This window comes from Arachis stenosperma, chromosome 3, assembly GCF_014773155.1.
Source record: "Arachis stenosperma cultivar V10309 chromosome 3, arast.V10309.gnm1.PFL2, whole genome shotgun sequence".
NCBI lineage: Eukaryota > Viridiplantae > Streptophyta > Magnoliopsida > Fabales > Fabaceae > Arachis > Arachis stenosperma.
In genome coordinates, this window is record NC_080379.1 from 75,852,514 (window position 1) to 75,874,349 (window position 21,836).

Below are 21,836 nucleotides of genomic sequence, written 5' to 3' on the forward strand. Positions count from 1 at the left end.
TAACAAATGGATTTTTTAATTGAGTGGGATTGTGGGAGATAATTAAAGTAATTAATAGTTAAAAATTATAATTAGTAGTAAAGTAATTTTTTCAGAATATATAATTTAATTTTGATGTATTGACAATATAAATTTTTTTACGTAATCATTTAATTATATTATTTTTTTATAATTATTCACGAATGTGAAAGATTATTATTTTCTTTTATGCAATGATACATAATTAATTAGATGTATAAAAACCTTTAAACTAATAATGTACAAAAATTAAATTAAAAATATTAAGTTATTTTGAAAATAAAGAGAGAAAAATTATTATAAGTTAAGTTTTTTTTATATTTTTTTCATGATTTTATATATTTCATTTTATTTTTAATTTATTCATCCTTATTACTTATTTTTATCTTTTGTTATATCATATGTACCTATGTTGCATATAAATTTTTAAAATAAATTGGTTAATTTACTAATTGAGAATATATTTTTTATTTTTAGAAATAGTAATGAAAAAATATTTTAATTACAATATATAATTAAGGAGATGCATAAAATCTTTCATCTAACATTATATCAAAATTAAATTAAAAAATATATAACAAATTTAATTATTTTAAAAAGAAAGAAAGAAAAAAATTATAAATTATATTTCGATTATTTTATATAAACATATTTTTTATATACAAATTTAATTTGTCTAGTATTTATATATGATTCTAGTTTCAAATTATAAATACTAGTGTATCATTAGACGTTAATGTACTAATTGATTATTGATTCAGTCTTTTATTATTGAATATGTACAAAAAAAAATTAGTTAGAATAATAAGTTATTTATAATTTAATTAAAATATTTTGTGTAAATTTTAGAAATAAAAAATATTTTTTTATAAATTACATATAATAAATAGTATTTTAAGAATGAAAGTGTTCACTAACTCTTTTAAATTTTTATATTTTCATATACTTAATAGTGTTTAATTAAAATTTATTTTAGTATATATTTTTGCCCCCACTCCCAAAATTTGCTGGGTCCGTCGCTGTTGATGACCAAGTTACATGTATTTTATCCTTGGGAAATCATTGTTCTATCCTCATCAATTTTCTTTCCAAAAAATTAAAAAATAAAAAATAAAAAGAAACAGGAGCTTTCTTTTGTCAAAAGTAGATTTGAGATTGAAAATTTTCATGAATATATAATTTCATATAACAGCTAACTTTGACTACCATGATAAATGAGTTGTTAACAATTCTAACATACTCAAGAAAGCTAAAGCATACAATTTAAAAGCAGATCTAAAATATATAAAACTGAATATCTCCAAAACAGATTGCAGGAACCCAGAAAATGAAGATGTGATTCCGTACAACTATCAATCTCATATACTATTACTACCCCTTCAGTCAGCAGAGGCTTCAAAACTACAGGGTCATCAAGGAGATCCGAAAATGATGGCCCTTCATGCGTTTGCAGGGGCAGGTACATCAATAGTCTAGTATTCTAGAGAGGACCTAAAATGGGCAACATGTTCCTGTATCACTGACTTTACATTCTTGCATTTCGGACGATGCACATGAAAACCTTCACATAGAACATAAATAAACATCATACAATGGAAGCAAGCAAAAATGACAGAAAAGGAGAAAAAAATAGAACATTACTCTCCTAACAAGTAACAATTAAGCCAATACTTTGGGTAGAAACATATATCATTTATAGGTTTGCTATCATACTGATGTTAAAAAGGGCGATAAATCCCAAAATAAAATAAAATAAAATAAAATGTAAAATAATAAAAAAATCTTTGAATTGCATAACAAAAATATTTAATGACAAATGATATTATTCTTCATCATACCTATCGTGTCTTTTTTACGCGTTTGGAGGGCCGAACTGTATCCTTTCTTGGATCCTCCAGTGGCTTTAAGTAAATGAAAGGCATTGAAACAGAACAAATACAAGCAAATAGAATAAATCATTATGTTGATTTATGGACAGACTCATAACATGCAAAGATAAGCCATTTGTTACTGACAATGATGCAATGTCAGCATTCATTCCACAGAATATTAAATGGACCATAGTCACCATACCCACATCTTCTTTAAGTTTCTAAGTAATTATAAAAAGGATACTTAAAAACGGAAACTGAACCATAAACACATGCATTTATCATAATGCACTTCAATCCTTCTCTTACAACACCCCATGGGAGGCAGTCGGTAAATTTACTAATCCATCCAAAATAACAAGAACAACCTACTAAGCATTTTCCCACTAAGTGAAGTCAACCAAAGGGATCAACGAACATTGTAGTGTCCTATCATAAACCATATTGATAACAAATAATTTACATCTAGATATCTTAACCTCTAGCCTTTGGGCTACCCTTCATCAAATCTTTTTACTGTGTATTCTACATATCCTCTTTGTACATGAGTATAACAGTTTGGCAAATTTCTACTATCTTTTCAAGAATAGATACTATTTATCTATGCAACATTTATCTCATTGGCATTTTACCATCAAATATTTAATTTGTACAACAATGCAATTTTAATAGTTGGGCAACAATTTGTCCTGCTAAATTTTGAGCAGTATTTTTCTATTACTAAATAACACCTGAAACATTCATTCATTTTATCCAAACATCTATTGGTTATGTTTTATTTTCTTGGCATTTTGTATGATTATCCCAAGATTCTTACAGCAATCATTCTGCAACTAGCATTATGGTATGGCCTCCACCCTCCAATTTACCGACAAATATTAGCATTACTTTTGAATGGGGAAGAAATAGACATAGCTTGACATTGTGAAAGTTTGTTTTCAAGAAGCCTACAAGAATATATACCTCCTATCCATTCTAATCAAAGGAAACGCATCTTTGTAAAGTGAACCAATTCCTGCAAGTTCTTTACAATTGGTATAGGATATACATTTTTCTTTTGGAAGATCTTCACATTACCAAAATAAACCTACAAGAAAATGATGCCCTCAATATGTCTCAATCAAACGTCTTCACTGGGGAAGCAGAAGCCTTTTTAAAGGAAGCTATTCAGGAACAAATGGAAATCTTTTTACTCCAAGAACAAGTAGTAAAAAATTGATTAAAAATTTAATTCCTTTCTAATTCAACTTTCAAATTAAAATTTATATTATTATTATTATGATTCTTTCATGTTTAATATCTTTTCTTTGAATAAATAATATAATAAATTAATTATATTAAATATTCTATATTTATATTAGTAGTTCTTGTTCAATTCAAATCATTCAAAATCTTTTCTTTTATCTTTTATTTTTATTTTTTAGAAATATAGAAATTCTATTCTATTTAGAGTTATATTTATAATATATAAATATAAAATACATAATACAAATTATTTGCGTCCAATAGGTTTTGAACCTATACCAAAGAAAAGTTCACCATCGTTGATCCACTTTATATTTGCTAAGCCATCATTTCCAATATCATTCTGTTCTAATTCTTCCAATATTAGTTCCTCTTTGTCCTTAATTTACTCTTCTATGGCTCTATCCAGTAAGGTTTTCTATTCCCTTAATTAAGCCTCCAATGGATGATTCATGCATATTAAATCAACTATTTGGCTTTATTATTCATTTTTAAAACAAAAACAAAAAGACACTATTAAGAAAGAATCTCCCATCTATTCTCATTTACTTTTCTCCATTCAATAATATTCCAATTGAAGTTTGGAAGGGCTTTGGAGAGAAAGGCATCAGTTGGTTAACCAAACTTTTTAAAAAGATTTTAAGGTCAAAGAAAATGCCAGATAAGTGGAGAAAGAGCGCCTTGCAAGAACTAAGGAGATATACAGCGTTGCAAAAACTATAGAAAAATCAAACTCATGAGTCATACCATGAAATTATGGGAAAGGATAATAAAACAGAAATTGAAACAAGAGATACAAGTAACAGAGAACCAATTTGATTTTATACCAGACAAATCCACCACTGAAGAAGCTACATACCTGTTAAGAAGAATAATGGAAAGATATCGTAATAATAAAAGGGATCTACATATGGTATTTATTGATTTAAAAAAAGTATACGATAAGATGCCAAGGGAGGCCTTATGGTAGATTTTGGAAAGGAAGAGAGTAAAGATCGCATATATTCGTACAATTAAAGACATGTATGATGGGACTACAACTATTGTGAAGACTCAAGGTGGTATGACAGAGGAATTTTCTATTGGTATAGGATTGCACCAGAGATTATCCTTAAATCCATACCTTTTACATTAATCTTAAAAGTACTCATAAATCATATCCAGAAACCTGTGTCATGGTGCATGCTTTTTGCCAAAGATATCGTCTTTATGGTTGAGTCAAGGAAAGACGTAAATAAGAAATTGGATTTATGGAGAGAAGTTCTAGAAGTGTATGGTTTGCGTATAAGCTGTAGCAAGACGGAATAGATGGAATGTAAGTCCGGCCGCCGAAGGAAAAATCTTAATACAGAGGTGAAGATTGAAAAAAATTTCTTACGAAAAATTAAAAGTTTTAAGTATCTTGGATGCATCGTACAGGAAAATGGAAAGATTGAACAAGATATAAATCATAAGATTCAAACAGATTGGTCAATATGGCGGAGTGTATCTGGTTTTATGTGACAAAAGTATCTTTAAAACTTAAAGGTAAATTCTATTGCACTGCTATCAGACTGGCTAGCTTTATGGTAGAAAGCGTTGAGCGGCCAAAGGGGAGCACGAACATAAGTTAAGTGTGACAGAAATGAAGATGTTGAGGTAGATGAATGGTTATACACTATTGGATAGAATAAAGAATGAAAATATAAGAGAGAGAGTTGGAATAACACCTATTGTGAAAAAGATGGTAAAATTACGTTTCAGGTGGTTTGAACACGTGAGAAGAAGACTGACAGAATATTAAATCAGGATGGTAGACAAGACGGAAGATGAATAAGAGGGATGAAAGGTAGAAAAAGACCTAGGAAGACCATACATGAAGTGGTCAAACGAGATTTATATGGAAAAAGTCTCTCTATAGACATGATACACGATAGAGCTCAATGGTGTAGTTTGATCTATGTAGCCGATCCCACCTAGTAGGACAAAATTTTGTTGTTGTATCTTCTTTAAGTCCATATCTTTTCACATGATACATACTTTTTGTCGATGATATCGTCCTTATGAAAGAGTCAAGAAATGACCTAAATAAAAAGTTAGATTTATGGAGAGAAGCTCTAGAAGTGCATGGTTTGTGCATAAGCCGTAGCAAGACAGAATATATGGAATGTAAGTTCGTCTGCTGAAAGAAAAACCCTAATACAAAAGTGAAGATTGGAGAAAATATCATATGAAAAGTTAAAAGTTTCAAGTACCTTGGGTACATCATACAGGATAATGAAGAGATTGAGCAAGATGTAAATATATAATTCAAACAGGTTGGTCAGAATGGCGGAGTGCATCTGGTTTTATATGACAAAAAAATGTCTTTAAAACTTAAAAATAAATTCTATCGCATTGCTATCAGACCGGCTATGCTTTATGGTACAAAGTGTTGAACAGCTAAAGGAAAGCACAAACATATATTAAGTGTGGCAGAGATGAAAGTGTTGAAATGGATGAGTGGTCATACGCGATTGGATAAAATAAGGAACGAAGATATAAGAGAGAGAGTTGGAGTAGCACCTATTATACAAAAGATGATAGAATCGTGTTTCAGGTGATTTGGACACGTAAGAAGAAGACCGACGGAACACCCAATCAAAAGAATGGATGAGATGGAAGATGGACAAAAAGTGAAAAACAGCGGAAAACTTAGAAAAATCATCCATAAGGTAGTTAAATGAGATCTACATGTAAACAGTTTCTCTATAGACATGATAAATAATAGAATTCAATAGCGTTATTTGATTTATATAGCCGACTCTACCTAATGAGACAAGACTTTATTGTTGTTGTTGTCACTTGATTGTTATATGAAAATATCATGAACAACAGAAATACAGGTAAGGAAGATGCCTGGCTAAAACTTAACACTTAAATGTCAAATATGCTTATTTTCCAAGTTCTAATTCCAAGGAATGTGAAAGCGTTTAGAAATTACCGTAGCAAACAAAGTCTAAAGCGAGGTGCATACAATCAAAATAAATCTACAGATTGAAAAGACAAAGTTGTATCTAACCTCTTCCCATTCCCATTTTCTTTGAAGTTCCAAAAGTTCCTGACAGTATGCAAGACATTCTGCATGATATACACCGGCCAGGTCTTTTATCAATGCCTTCCTTTTAATGATACCAACCACTTCAAAAAAAAAAGTATCACAAATTAGTACCAACATTTTTTTTATTATATACCATCAACAACATTTCTAAATATTATAATGAACAAAATATCATTATTGAATTTATAATATATAAAATACATAACAAAAAATATAAGACAGCATCCATACAAACAGAACATCCTTGGTAAAGATCCAATCAATTTGTTTCCTTTTACCTTCATAGTGATGAACATGCATACCTACTTCAACCTAGCAAAGAGCGAAATCTCTTAACCCAGGCTATTACCCAACAACTACCAACAAAAAACTCATAGCAGTATCATAAATGAATCACAACGGGTGAAACTCAATAACATAACCAAACTACATATTTCGGTCCCTTAGTTGGACATTCAAACCCCAACTCTTCCTCAGGAAAACAACTGTTACTACCCATTCACAAGGGAAGGCAGAAACATCTAAGTCCTTGTTGTCAACACACAATTGATAAACACTGGGAACTAGGGGTATACAAGCTCTTAACCTAAAACCTTTGCCCCCAAAATAGAACAGAAACTTAAACTGCCACAAAAAAAAAAAAAAAAAAAAAAAGACAACGTTGCAATCTTTAGAACAACAAATCATCATGAAAGAAACCAACAAAGTCAGCATATCCCATCCCACAAGACAACTAGATTAAGATTGGAACAATAATAGCATAAAGCATATAAAAAGTGGAGAAAAAGACGGAGAATACTTCGAGTGGGATCAAAGGAAGGAGGCAGAGGGGGTGGTGCAGGTGCAGAAGAAGGGGCAGCAGAAGGAGGGTGAAGATTAGGGTTAGGGTGGTTTTGCTGTTCAGCCATAGGTATTGGCAACTGCAAGTGGGAAGCCCCGTCTGTGTGTGTCTCTGTTGTCCTCGTTCTCAGTGGCAACAGCTACGATTGTCAGTTATGCAACATCAATCAATTCAGTTTTCTTCCTAACAAGGTATAGTGACATTTGTCCAGCCTCTCTTCTTGTCACATACCCACTTCAATGGCTTCCAAGTGGCATGCTCCTCTTGCTCCTGCGTCAATGCTTTCCTGGCTTTAAATAAATAAATATTCAGAACTAACAATAAGTGGAGTGGGTGTAGTGATTGTAATTAACATGCTTTGTGGGTTTTGTTTTGTTTGGTTTGGGCATACATGCATGGCATATTGTGCACTCCATTCACATAAATTGGAGGTATACATGGTATTTCACAATGCTTTCCTTGCTTTATAAAAAAAAAGGGAGAGAAATTTAGAACTAATTCAAAGTGCAGTGGGAGTACTGATTGCAGCCATGCTGAAAATTAACATGCTTTGTGTTGTTTGGTTTGGACATATAAACATGGCATGTTGTGCTCTCCAAACAAATGCATTACTTTTTTGGGGAAAAAATTAACATAAATTGGAGGTATATTTCACAATGCATCAAGTATGGATGGTAGCTTTGTGCTACTGTTGAAGTGTTGATAAAATACTAAAAAAAAATTGCTTCATTGTTTACTTGCACATAAAGTAGTGCACACCTATGGTTCTATTACACCGTTTCAAGCAATGTTAGTGAACATTATAAATATATTAACTGCCTCCGCCAACATATCTCAACAACGAAAAGACCAGTTTGTAGAAAGTAATGCACACCTAGGGTTGGAAGTGAGGCAAGCTAAACCGAGTTAGAGCAAGCTCAAACTTGACTCACAAAAATTAAGCTTGGCTCATGGTTCGGCTCATTAACAATCGAGCCTATTTCGTAAACTCAAACTCGACTCAACGAAAGCTCACGAGCTGGCTCAAATAATAGGAACATAATCTATAATTCTATATCAATAAATTATAACTTATATATATTAAAAAAAGATCAATTTTGTATATTATCTATCGATTATAAATTTTTTATTTATGACCTACATCAAAATTATATATAAAAAATGAATATAAAATTTTAAATAATTAAGAACATTAATATATGTATAAAATTATATATTATATATATATATAATCGAACCAACTCACGAGCTAATGAGCTGAACTTATCCAAACTCAAGCTCGGCTCATTTAATTTATGAGCTCAATTTCAGGCTCAAACTCGGGTCACCAGCTCATGAGTTCAGCTTATCGAGCTATTAACGAATTGAGCTCGAACTGGCTCATAAGCTGGCTTGACTCACTTCGTCCTATGGTTGTATGATAGTTTCAAGGAATTTTAGTTTGCATTATAATTATACTACCTGCCACTACCTACTATCTCACCAGTGAACAAACCAATTTTAAAATCTGAAAATCTATAACAAATAATTATACGTTAATAATCATTACATTCACATAATTTATCTTTTATTGTTACACTAATTAATCGACAATTTTTAACTTCTAAAAGGAAAACCAAACGTGCTTATCTGCTTCAGGGGAAAAAAAGGGGGCAAGGCTTCACTCCTTCAACTACTATCATCTATCATTAGCTATCTATCTATATAAATATAAGATGTTTACCAGTGCAGCAAGAAGAAGAATCTCTCAGCGGCATTTGGAGATAAAGTGGATGGCATTACAAAATGGTAGCCTAATTTCTTCCAATTCTTCACCAAATGCACAACCAAACTAATCGTAAGTCTCACTCACTTTGATTTCTTACTATTTATGCATATATACTTTTTAGTTCAAGATAAAAAGGCATTTTACTTTAAGCACATCTGATTCAGTTATTTATTAATAATGAAATGATGTTATGATCCTTTAAACTGCAAATTTATTGGGTGTAGACTGTAGACAGTATTCAACTTCTCTATTTCAGTTTTAAATATAATACTCAAGTGTATATCCATCAAGAAAAAATTGTCTTCAGCAAGTCATAGGATGAAATGTAAGAAGAAACTAAATTATGTAAGATAATAACATATAGAATACCAAATCTATGAACATTTTACCATAGCAATTGATTACTTAGGATGGGATAAAGCAACTCCAATTATGCTAATATAAAACAAACATGCATAACCAGGAAATTCATTGTTACAATCCAATCCAAACAAATATGTTAATATAACACAAACATGAAACCATCATTCTCAAATCCTGATTCTTAATTTGACTTGATAAATAAATACTAGAAGAGAGTGTGTTACATACCCTGGAGAGAGAGAGAGAATGCTGAGTCAGCAGCAAAGGCAGCCAAAAAAAGGAAGAAAATAATCCCTTTACCTTATCATTATTCTAGAAGAAGCAATAAAGAAAAGGGAGGAATAAAATAATAGGGCAGGAGAAATGTGTAATCATAAGTGACAATAATTGATGATTGGATTAGTCAGATGAGAGAATTAGGGAGGTGTAATCGTAGGAGTTGAATGCTAATTATAATAATTAATTTGAGGGAAGGCAATAAAAGGAGGAGCTGATTAGATTAGAGGTAGGAAAAGATTTGGAAAGGCCTAGGCTAGGAGAGAAGAGGACTCTCGAAATTCCTCTATTATCTTTTATTGTTCTATTGTATTTCTGTATTTCCATTAAAATAAATACCAGTGTAACAACTGGTATCAGAGCACCGATCTTAGGTGTTCTGTGCATGGTTTCCACGCGAGCTGCCATGGAATCGAGGTTGGAAAGTCTTGGAGAAGCAAATGGAGATGAGGGAGGCCCAGAATCGTTCGAAGCTCAAAACCGATCGTTTGAACTCTTATCCACCAACCTGCTGAGATAGGTGAGGGAAATGCTTTTGCAACACCATGACCAGGGACGAAACGGGGCTGGAAGAAGAAACGGGGGAGATGGAGAAGGTTCAGAAGGCAGAGGCGGCAACAATAATGAAGGTGAAACAGAACAGTGGAGATTTGAGCCTACTAGGAAGCTTGACATTCCCATCTTCTCGGGAGATGATGCAAATGGCTGGCTGGTGAAGATGGAAAGATATTTTCGTGTCACCCAGATGGCTCCGGCAGAAAGGATGGACTTTGTCACTCTTGCTTTGGAGGGAGAGGCTCTCGCATGAATGGAGTGGTGGGAAGAATACACACCATTTCAGACATGGAGACAATTCAAGGAGGACTTATTGAAACATTTTCAACCTGGAGCTGCTCTCAACCCCATGGCTCCGTTACTAGAGGTGAAACAGGTGGAGGACGTCGCTCAGTATAGGCGAGAGTTTGAGGATGCAACACGAACGCAGAGAAACCTGGGAACAGAGGCTCTCATGTGCATCTTTGCCAATGGACTCAAAAAGGAAATTCAGGCAGAGTTGCAGGTGGCTCGGTTCGATAATTTACCAGCTTTAATGGATAGAGCCACGGCTATTGAATGGAGAAATCAAGCATGGAAGGAGACCCGGGTTGACCCTAATGGCAAGAGGGTGGAGGGGTTGCCGTAAGGGAGCAGATCAGGCGGATCTGGTTCGGTGGGAGCTACATTTGGATTTTTCAAAAATTCTAGTTCGGTGAAGTACAACACCCACGACGGCAGCAGCGAATCGAGGGGCGAGATTGGATCGAACACAGACAGAGCCACCCCTACTCCTCGTACAGGCCTTACCACCAGTTTGAACAGAGGCAGCAGCGCTTCTCATTCGCAGACGACTCGTAACAGCTGCACACGGCGGCTCTCGAACGAAGAGTGTGCAGAGAGACAGAGTAAAGGGTTGTGCTTCAGATGTGGAGAGAAGTGGGGACCTGATTATAGGTGCTCCATGAAGCACTATCAAATCATACTCCTAGAAGAAGATGCAGAAGAGGAGGCAGGAGGAGACGTAGGGATGAACCAAGAGGCCGTTCAGGTTCATCCCAAGAGGCCGTTCAGGTTAAACCTGAACGGGAAGAGCTGCAACTGTCATCATACAGCTGCAATGCAAGAAGCCTTTCCTTCCGTCCACCTTGAGGACAAGGTGATGCTTCAAGGGGAAGGTATTGTTACATACCCTGGAGAGAGAGAATGTTGAGTCAGCAGCAAAGGCAGTCAAAAAAGGGAAGAAAATAATCCCTTTACCTTATCATTATTCTAGAAGAAGCAATAAAGAAAAGGGAGGAATAATAGAGCAGGAGAAATGTGTAATCATAAGTGACAATAATTGATGATTGGATTAGTCAGATGAGAGAATCAGGGAGGTGTAATCGTAGGAGTTGAATGCTAATTATGATAATTAATTTGAGGGAAGGCAATAAAAGGAGGAGCTGATTAGGTTAGAGGTAGGAAAAGATTTGGAAAGACCTAGGTTAGGAAAGAAGAGGACTCTCGAAATTCCTCTATTATCTTTTACTGTTCCATTGTATTTCTGTATTTCCATTAAAATAAATACCAGTGTAACAGAGTGCATAGAAATTAATGCAGAATTAATAAACATATATTAGAAAAAGGTAGATGGTATTTCATTAGTAATGTTCCATTGTCTATAAAGTGTGTATGATTCTTCTTAAACTATAGCTTGGGCAGCCAAACCAAAAATAATATTGTTATTTGCATTTATGCAATGCTTTTCACTGGTTAACACCCTCAATTTCATGAATCTATTTATCATTATGCTTTCTTGTATTTGAAATCTAACAATTTTGGTTAAATATTCAATACAAATTAGTTTATACCAGCTCTCCTATAAATTGAGCTATGCAGTCCACTCTATTGAATTGCCAGACGGCTCTCTTTTTCTCGCTCTCTCATTCACGTTGGGTTCAAAATTGTTTTTTCCCTCTCTTTTTCACTTCCTCAATCTTCTCTTGTATCTTAGTCAGCTACAATGATTAGATTATATAACTTTTGACTAATACTGATACTGAGTTCTTACAAAACTATTTTTTCAGATGTCATTGGTGAAGTGACTGGGTTTAGAGGAGCCCAAGCAATTTAAAACAAGCCATGATAGCGATTGTTCAGTATGGTACACATATCTATCATTGTCAATCAAGTATCAATCAAGTAATAGATTGGATCTTCCCGATTGAGCTCGAGAAGCTGTAGCCTTATTGAGAGTTCCTTCCAGTCAAGAAAGAGTTAGCTTAAGCTTATGACCATCTGAATGACTAAACAAATACCAGCTAACTAACCGAAGGGTAACATGATCCTTATGAAGGGCAGAAGGTCTCAATGGGCTTTGGTGCTTCATTGCTTAGAAGGCTAATTTATTGACGAACATAGGTCAGTAATAGCCTACTTGAATGGAACCACATTCACATAGAGAACAACAAAAGGTCTCTTGCTGTATCTCTAGAGGATACTGAGTAAGATCTGATCTAGATTTTTATCCAAATATGGTTATTCCAATTGATTTTTTATGAATGCCTAATATTTGTTTACTTATAATGCAGACACAATAGAATAAATTTCACCTTATTTGAAGACTTTGTGGATCATATCTTGCTTGGTTTTGACAAATATTAGGAACCAAATGCCTTATTGCAGTGCTGCAGCTGTTCAAAGCCAGGAAGTACAATAGTGAGATGCTATTATGGCACTTATATTTCATTCTAAATTACTGTAATAAGACACAATAAACACTTGTTGATGCCTGTTACTCTTATAGTTTTATTTGTTCTCTCTTTATTCTTTCAATGAAATATAAAATTAAAAATGCAGATAATTTTTGAAAGGTGTAAACATTTTTCATCATTTTAAAAAGGGAAATACTACTTTAGAAGTCTGCATATATCTAGATGATGTTTCATATACAGTAGTACCTAATGCTGAAAATAATGTTGGAAATACAAAAATAGTAAAACAAAATATAAGTATATCATTGCAGTTCCTTTTAATCAAATAACCAAAGGTAAGGTAAGGTAAGTCCTTTCTTTTGATTCTTTTGTTTTTTCGGTTTTCATTTTTATTTTTGAGTCCGTCACAAATTCTTCTGTGTCAAGATGATCCATGTCAAGATGAAATACCCTTGTTGAAAAAGAACCTGCTAGCTTGCTGACTCAAAATTAATCAAACTAAGAAAAACACAACAAAGAAAACGGGTGGAAGCTTATTTACATTGATCTAGCAAATAGACATTCATAAGATATAAATTAATAAAATTAGTTAATTACAAAAATCCTAAATTCTCAACCAAAGTCTATGTCGCAACTCTCAAGCCTCAAATCCAAAAGCATTATTAAAGTTTATCATCAATCATCAAAAATGCACAAAAACTTCTGAATATTTCTTAGGCAAGCATATTACCTATGCCTAATCAAAGTTCACTTACAGCAACACATTCATAGCAGCACCACCAATTTGATCAACAATCAGCAATAACAACTTTTTTATAGAAAATTTCCACTTACAGCAGCAGAACCAATAACACATTTACCAACGATAAAAATTATAAGATAAGTAACAAAAAAAAAATCAGGGACAGATCGGTGGTAGAGGAGGCAGCTGCGGAGGAGAGGGGCGGAAAGGAGGCGGCGACGAAGCAGAAACACAAATTTTGTTTGAATGGTGATTGAGTTTTGAATGAAACAAGAGAAGGGATCGAGTCAGTGAGCAAGTGCGTGCATAGTTGTCAGAGCCAACCTGGTGATTGAACTGGTTAGGCTACTGGGTCACTAGGCCTCTGGTTCAACCAGTGGATAACTGGTTAAACCGGTTGACCTAATCTTATTTAAATAAAAATATAAAATAGTCAAAAATTTAAAATTAAAATTTGAAATACAAGTTCAATTTTTCAAAGTCATGAACTAAAGTCGCACAATGCATTAATTAACAAAAGTCTTGTTGAGACAAGAAGTTCAACAAAACAATAAAAGAAAAAACAAGTATGTATTCGAACATGTAAAAAGCTCACTCCTTGTTGATGAAGATAGACTTATGCCAGCTTGAAAGCTGGAATTGAAAAAATCTTAGCCATAAGCACTAAAAATCAACGGAAGGAAAAACAAAAATAGGTAAAAAGAAAATAATCAAGGCACTGCACACTTGATTGATGAAAAGGGTGCTAACAGTCAAATTACTAATTTGGTTAATCTCAAACTGATTTGAAAGTTAAAATCAAAACGTTTTTATCTTTTATCTGCATATCTTTCAGTTCAAGAACACCCTGACAAAGTCAACTAAACAATTTAGTTCAAATTGATATTTTCTAGAGAGGCTTTACACCAACCAAGTCCTATCTAACTATCATAAATATTACAAATAGAGCGACAGAGAATCCTCCCAACATTATTCTCTTCAAAAGTTCAATCAGAAAACATATAACTTGCACTTCAACGAACTGTGAATTCAGAACACTTTCCAATCAAAACCACTCAACAAATCCAAGTATGAAAGAGGTCAAAGGAGCTAAAACCAATTCAACAATAAACAAACCCTAAGCATATTCATAGTCAGGAAAACCACTGCATATTCATATTCATATTCATAAACAAATTCAAAAACCAATTCAACAATCAATAAAACCTCGTTTATAATCAGCAAAAAAACTGCATATTCATATTCATAACAAATTCATAATGCAATTCAATATTTCAACCACTGCCATATTCTAATCAGCATCATAAACCAATCAACAATAAAATTAACAGCAATAACATCAATGAATCAACTACTAAAAATTAATATAGCGTACAGACTATTAGAATAACTGGAAAAAAATTAAAATGGTTACCTGTTGTTGTTGTTGTTGCAGATGCAGAATCGATTCCGAAAGGTGGACGATGCACGGCAGGCAGCAACAACCACTGCGGCATGGACCACGAGGGACGAGCAGCAACAATCACCCAGAGACGGAAGAGAGGCGGAGGGAGTCGCGGCGAGACGCGAGCAGGAAGCAAAGCTCGAGCAGAAACGCGAGGAGGGAGAGCGGCGAGGGAGGCGCGGCGACGACACAAACAGGAAGCGCAGCTCGAGCAGACACGGAGGCGAGAGACGCCCGAGCAGCTGAGCTCAGATGGAGGAGAGAGGCCACACACGAGCACACGACGCGGAGGATCCGGCAAGAGGCGCGGCGACGACGGCGAGCATGCAGTGGCGGTGAGCCGAGGTGAGCTCCCAACTCTGCCTGCGTGACTGCCAGTGGGGGTGCTTCAGAATCAGTTAGGGTTTTTTTTATTAATTAAAACGTCAAAACCACGTCGTTTGAGGTGGGGGTTTAAAAAAGATAAATACTGAATCGGCAGGGGTTTTTCAAACTCACCAGTTCAACGATTTTTCGGTCCAACTATTCGAGTCGGTCCGATGTTTTCAACCATGAGTGTGTGTTATGTACTTTTGTTGCTATGCTAGGATTTATCAAAGGATTTTTATAATGTACATATACTATTGGAAGCATTTCAGGTGAGGAAGGTTACTGTGCTAGAAGTTCAGTACGCCATGCTTCTAAACCATTCAGATTTAATATAAAATATATGAAAGGATGAGATAAAGAGAAAGAGGAATGATGTGATGCTGAATCAAAGTGGGTGTATGGTAGTCTGGTTACTTATTTATCCGTTGTGGAGCGAGGAGGTGCCTAAAATGTCCATAATGCCCAATACAGTGTGATGATGTGGATTGACTCTTGCGAATTGTGATGGTGTCATGTAGCTGGCTTAGAATGAAATGGTGAGCCGAGCAAAAATAATGACGGACCTGTTGTGAAAGTTTGAGTGTTTTGAGTGTTTTGAGTGTTTATGAGATTGGGCCCAGTATATATATCAAATCAAGACAAAAAAAAGCACTATATTAAATCAAGACAAAAAAAAGCACTATATATTAAATGAATATAAATAAATATATTAAAATATATTTATACTATTATGAATTAAAAAGAATATTATATTTAATATTCAAAAAGTCAATTCCAAAATAAAATATATAATCTTTGAATATTTAAAATTATACAATAGTAGAAGTGTAGAACACTAGATGAGATTTAAATAAATAAATAAATATTATTATAATAAAAGCTTCCATAACATTAAAATAATAGAATAAATAATTTAAATATTAAACAATAAAAAATTTTTGTTGCTAATTCCACGGTTAGCAAACAGTGAATTAGTGAATATTGTTAAAGGATTTTTTTTTTTGGTTGTACATTGTTGAAGGAATTAAAGTGGGATACTGAGCTTTATTTTTTTGGTCATGAACCAAGTCAAAAGACTCGAACCGGAAATAGCCCATAGTGATCTTCAGTGACCCGATTCTCCCCTCTGCCCTTAAAGGATTAACAGCGCTATTCCATGGCTGATGACAAAGCACTATGGTCTTGCCTAAAATTTCGCCGCTGGGCGCTGGCTTCATCTAAATCCGACCGTGTGATGCTGCTGCTTACTCAGAAGCTCCTTGCTCCTTGCTCCTCTATGAACGAGACACCTAACATCGCCAGAGATTCAGACCGGAGCATCTTTAATGAAGCGACCATCTCCCTCAGCAGCTCAGGATCATCTTCAATGGCGCCAGTCTGCTTACACTGCCAAGCTTGGAAGAAGGTTGGGAATCCCCAGGTTCAGCAGTCCGATTAGCCTTAGCTTGCAAAATGTCCCCCTCCCGCCGCCGGTCAAGCCTCTATACCACTTTGCGGTGAACGCTGGCGCTATTATTGGTCCAATGCTCCTGCCGCACATATTCACACTACGCGTCCACCTCTTTACCAACCCCTCCTTGTGGCCTGATCTTTATACTTTATCCCCTCTCCGTTTAATCCAAATAACGTTTCTCTCCCAATTCACATTACCCAAAACACATCACGCACTAAAGCCGACTTGCATATACCCCTGTAAAAATAGTTTAACAATTCTGTTATCTTTATATTCTCGCTTCTTTCAGCCGCCTATTATAGTTTTTTTCTTTTTTATTTCAAGGATACAATTGTCATTGCCAGCTTGAGTGCAGATAAATTTTTTCAAGCTACTGTTTCGTACATGGTGTATCAGTACTCCAGTAAAGTACACTGGAGCACCTGAAACGTATCCATATACTATTTCATACAGATATAGAGATATTCTTTTTAGATTTATTTGTTATTGACACGTACATTATTATTATTAGTGGAAAGGAGACAGTTTGGCAGATTGCTTCAGAACTTGTCAGGACTAATTTGATATTTAGGATTAACGAGCCATTTATAAAGATATTGGGTCCTGTTATGTGAAGCTCCTTCTTTAGTGTGAATGGATCTTATTTTAAGAATTTGCATGTAATTTTTATTTCCTACATATTTTAATGCCTAAATGTGTAGTACCTCTTTATTTTTTTTCTATGTGTTAAACTAAGTTTGGATCAAAATAAATAACATAAAAACTTTGGACAAAAATTTGAAGTTAATTAAAAAAAGGTGAGACTTTGAAATCTTAATATACTATTTAGCTTATGTTTTGGATTGGTGTCTTCATGGTATGTAAAAAAAATGTCAAGTTCATTATATATGACAAATTTTATTAATATTAAATTGAAATATTTTAATAATAAATTTTGTTCTCATATATTACAAATTATTTATTATTTAGTATAATTATTTGTTACTAAATAATTATTATTCTATTCATATTTATAATATAATTCAATTATTATTTAAATAAATTATTTATTTGAATTAATTTTTTAATATATATTTTATTAATATTTATTTTAGTCATTTTAAAATTAATTAAAAAAGTATTTTAATTTTTTAAATCAAATTTAAAATTCTAATTTCTATTACAATTTAAAAAAATTTAATCATAAAAAAAGCTAATTTAGGATATAAAAGAATATAAAAATTAATAAATATTCTCCACATACAAGTCATTTTGACATACAAGCCCATACAAGATGTAACACCCTAATTACCCTAAGCCTTATCTCTAGCTGTAAAGCAAAGGATAACTAAGTGCCATAATAGTTCTAAGACTTATACAATAATATACATAGAAGGAAATAGTAATTCTAGAAGTCTGATGATGAACAATATTTCATACACTTTATAATGTCATTTTCTTAGTGTTTTCAATATATTTTGTTAAGTTTTATTATGTTTTAGTAGGTTTTAACAAAAAATTAACTTTTTGGATGCTACTTTGAACTTTTGTGTTTTTCTTATGATTTTAGGTGAATTTTGGGTTATTTTGGCAAGTTTTGGTAAAATCTGATTCAAAGGCAAGAAAAGCATAGCAGATGTTGTAAGAATCTGACCTCCATGCATTCAAACGAGCATTTTTGGAGTGACACAGGTCCAATTGACACGTTCTTCATGGCGTTGGAAAGCTAACTTCCAGAGCTTTCCAGCAATATATAATGGTTTATACTTTTCTTCATATTGGACTGTCCAAAACGGGCGTTGAACGCCCAAACTACCCCCTTTCTGGCGTTTAACGCCCAAGAAGGACCAACCTCCCAAGTTGAATGCCCAAACTGGACTTCAATGCCACAAAGGGAGCAAGGAAGCAGCGTGGACACTCCCTAGTAGGCGTTCAACACCCACTCCCTCAAGTTGGACGCCAAGCTCAGCCCAAACACTCACCAAGTGGGCCCAAAAGTAGATTTTAGCACTCCTTAGCTTAGTTTCGCATATCTTTATACTTTTAATTTTAAATTAACATCTTTTAGGGTTAGAATCTCCTATTTAAAGAGGAGAACACTTAGGAATTAGCTGCGCCTGATAAACCCCTATTTTATGATTCATCTTGTGCTTAAATTGAGTATTTTTATCAAATCTTCACCCACTTATTCATGTAAATTGCATGGTTTTACTATTCCTTCCTTGTTTTATGATTTATGAGAAAATATGTTTCCTATGCTTTGAAAATATTATATTTAATTATCTTTTATTACCATTCGTTGCCGTGATTTGTGTGTTAAGTATTTTCAGGTTTCATAGGGCAGGAATGACTTAGAGGACAGAAAGGAAACACGCAAAAATGGAAGGAAATTAAGCACAAAAATGGAGTTTTGAAGAAAAAGCAGCCACGCGAACGCATGGACGACGCGGACGCGTGCTTAGTGCAAAAAATAGTGACACGAACGTATGAACGACGCGGACGCATGCCTTGAGCAAAACGCAATTGACGCGGACGCGTGACTGACGCGGACGCGCGAAAGAGCAAAACTCCAGATGACGCGGACGCGTGATCCACACAAACACGTGACGGACCCCACGTGCAAAAAATTGCAGAAGTTGACCCCAGCGACTTCTGGACCCTTTTTGGTCCAGATCCAAGCCTAGAGAACAAATATTAGAGGCTATAAATTGGGGAATCCATCCATTCATCAACAATACTTCATACAACATTCATAATTCATAATTTTTAGTTCTTAGATGTAGTTTTTAGAGAGAGAGGTTCTCTCCTCTCTCTTAGGTTTTAGGATTAGGATTACTTTTAATCATTAGGTTAGGATTGTTTCTTCATACCAGGTTCAATATTCCTTTATTTTGACTCCTCTTCTACTTTTAGATACTTTAATGCTTTTATTTGTATTTGACTTATGTTGCCAGATTGGCTTATGAACTTTTCATGTTAGGATTTTCTTAATTAATATAATTTGAGGTATTTCAGATTCATGATTGTTTTGCTCTATTTATGATTTATTTTTCCTTTTGGCTTTGGTTAATTAATTGGTAACACTTGAGTTATCAAACTCAGCAGTGGTTGAAATCGGCAATTGCTGATTAATTTGGATCGCTCTAAAGTTGACTAGAACTTGAGGATTAATTTAATTAGTCCACTTGACTTTCCTTTATTTAATAAGGGATAACTAAGCGGGATTAAAACCCAATTTCATCACACCTGATAAGGATAACTAGGATAGGGATTCCAATTTTCATACCTTGCCAAGAGCTTTCTTAGCTATTGATTTATTAATTCCTGCAATTTATTTCTCTTGTTCAAACCTTTCAAAAACCAAAAAATACTATTTTCCATAACCAATAATAAAACATACCTCCCTGCAATTCCTTGAGAAGACGACCCGAGGTTTGAATACTTCGGTTATTTATTTTTATTGGGTTTGCTTAAGTGACAAACAAAACTTTTGTACGAAAGGATTCTCTGTTGGTTTAGAAACTAGGCGTACAACGAGACTTTATTTGTAAAATTCTAAACCGTCAAAAATCCGATCGTCAGCGCCTCCTAGGGAGGACGAACACCATCAGACACACCTAAGTTTCTCTGTAAACTATGAGCTACTAAACCTCCTAGGTTAAGGTTAGGAGCTCTGCTAATACCTATGAATTAATACAATTACTTTTCTATTCTATAATGCATTCTCGTTCTTCATTCTTATGAATATTGATTCTACATGAGTTCATTACGAGTCTTGACCCGGATAGTATTGAGCCACAGCTTGAGGATGCATCACGGGTTCCAACAGAATTATCTGGATTAATCGGGGTATGTGACATATAACCTCGTTAGTCAGGGGCAATTGAGGTTCTTGTGGCTCTAAGGGCTAGAACCATAAGAGCAATAGTCTCTAATCTAGAATATCTGACCTTATTTGTGGCATTTTAAGTAGGATCAACAAAGGGATTGACTTGCGCACGCTTCACCCTCTCCCAGATTGATCTAGTTAGTTCGGATGTTTGGTCTGGACCTGAGGATATTAATAACCACGACCTATGGCTTAATCACTTACAACCTTGCCGTTGAAGGAATTATTCATCATTGGAGTAGTGAGTATGACGTGTTAATCCAAAATAGGAAGCAACTCTAAAGCCTTAACTGACGTCTCATCATTGTCTCTACCATATCCATTCATCGTTCTTGTTATTGTTCGTTTATGCGTTTACAACAATCAAATCTTCTTTCTATTCGCCTAACTAAGATCTGCAGGATAACCACAGCTTGCTCAATCTCGCAATCCTCGTGGAATTCAACCCTCAGTCACCTGAGTTATTACTTGCACGACCTGGTGCACTTGTCGGTTCAGTTGTGCGAGTTTAAATTTCACACGCCAAGTTTTTGGCGTCATTGTCGGGAATTGTTTATGATTGACAAACTAACGGTTATCTTGTTTCTTAGATAAGTTACCTTTATGTGTTTTCCTTTTTTCGTGTTTCTTGTTTCTTGTTCATTTTTCAAAAAAAAAAAACATTTTCTATCTTTAATCATTTTTTTTCTTTTGTTTGAGTCTTGTGTCAATTTTTAAGTTTGGTGTCCCTTTGATTTTCATTTCTTTTCTTGAGTCTTTGGAAATTGTTCTTGCTTTTCTTTCTTGGTGTTCGAACTTTTCTTGGTAATTTTCCTTGTTTGATTTCAAAATCTTTAAGTTTGGTGTCCTTTTGTGTTCTTCCTTTTTAATTTTCAAAAATTTAGTGTCTTTGATTTCAAAATTTTTAAGTTTGGTGTCTTTTAGTGTTTCTTATCTAATTTTTGAAATTTATATCATTTAATTTTAAAATTTTTAAGTTTGGTGTCCTTTAGCATTTTTTATTTTGATTTTTCGAAATTATTGTTGTTTAAATTCAAAATTTTTAAGTTTGGTGTCCCTTTGGTATCTTTTCATTTAATTTAATTTTCTTTTTTATATTTTTATCTTTAATCTTTATCTTATCTTTTTCTTTGATTTTAAAATTTTGTTATCTTATCTTTCTTTTTAAATTCAAATTTTAAAAATTTAGTATTTAGTTAGTTTTCCTTTCTTTCAAATTTGAATTTCAAAATCTTTGTTTGACTTTCTCTTTTTAATTTCAAAATTCTT

At 33.9% G+C, this 21,836-nt stretch overlaps 1 protein-coding gene across 1 annotated transcript; it reads right to left on the reverse strand.

Annotated features, from left to right (window-relative positions):
* Nucleotides 1-1,166: 1,166 nt before the first annotated feature.
* LOC130968773 (uncharacterized) lies at nt 1,167-15,331 on the reverse strand. The gene is made up of 6 exons (XM_057894226.1): nt 14,848-15,331; nt 12,590-12,670; nt 7,013-7,344; nt 6,175-6,293; nt 1,857-1,919; nt 1,167-1,579 (listed from the first exon to the last, which is right to left on the reverse strand). The coding sequence occupies exons 3-5, from the start codon at nt 7,119-7,121 to the stop codon at nt 1,857-1,859; spliced, it is 291 nt and encodes a 96-aa protein (XP_057750209.1). The 5' UTR covers nt 7,122-7,344; nt 12,590-12,670; nt 14,848-15,331; the 3' UTR covers nt 1,167-1,579.
* Between the last annotated feature and the right edge of the window lie 6,505 nt (nt 15,332-21,836).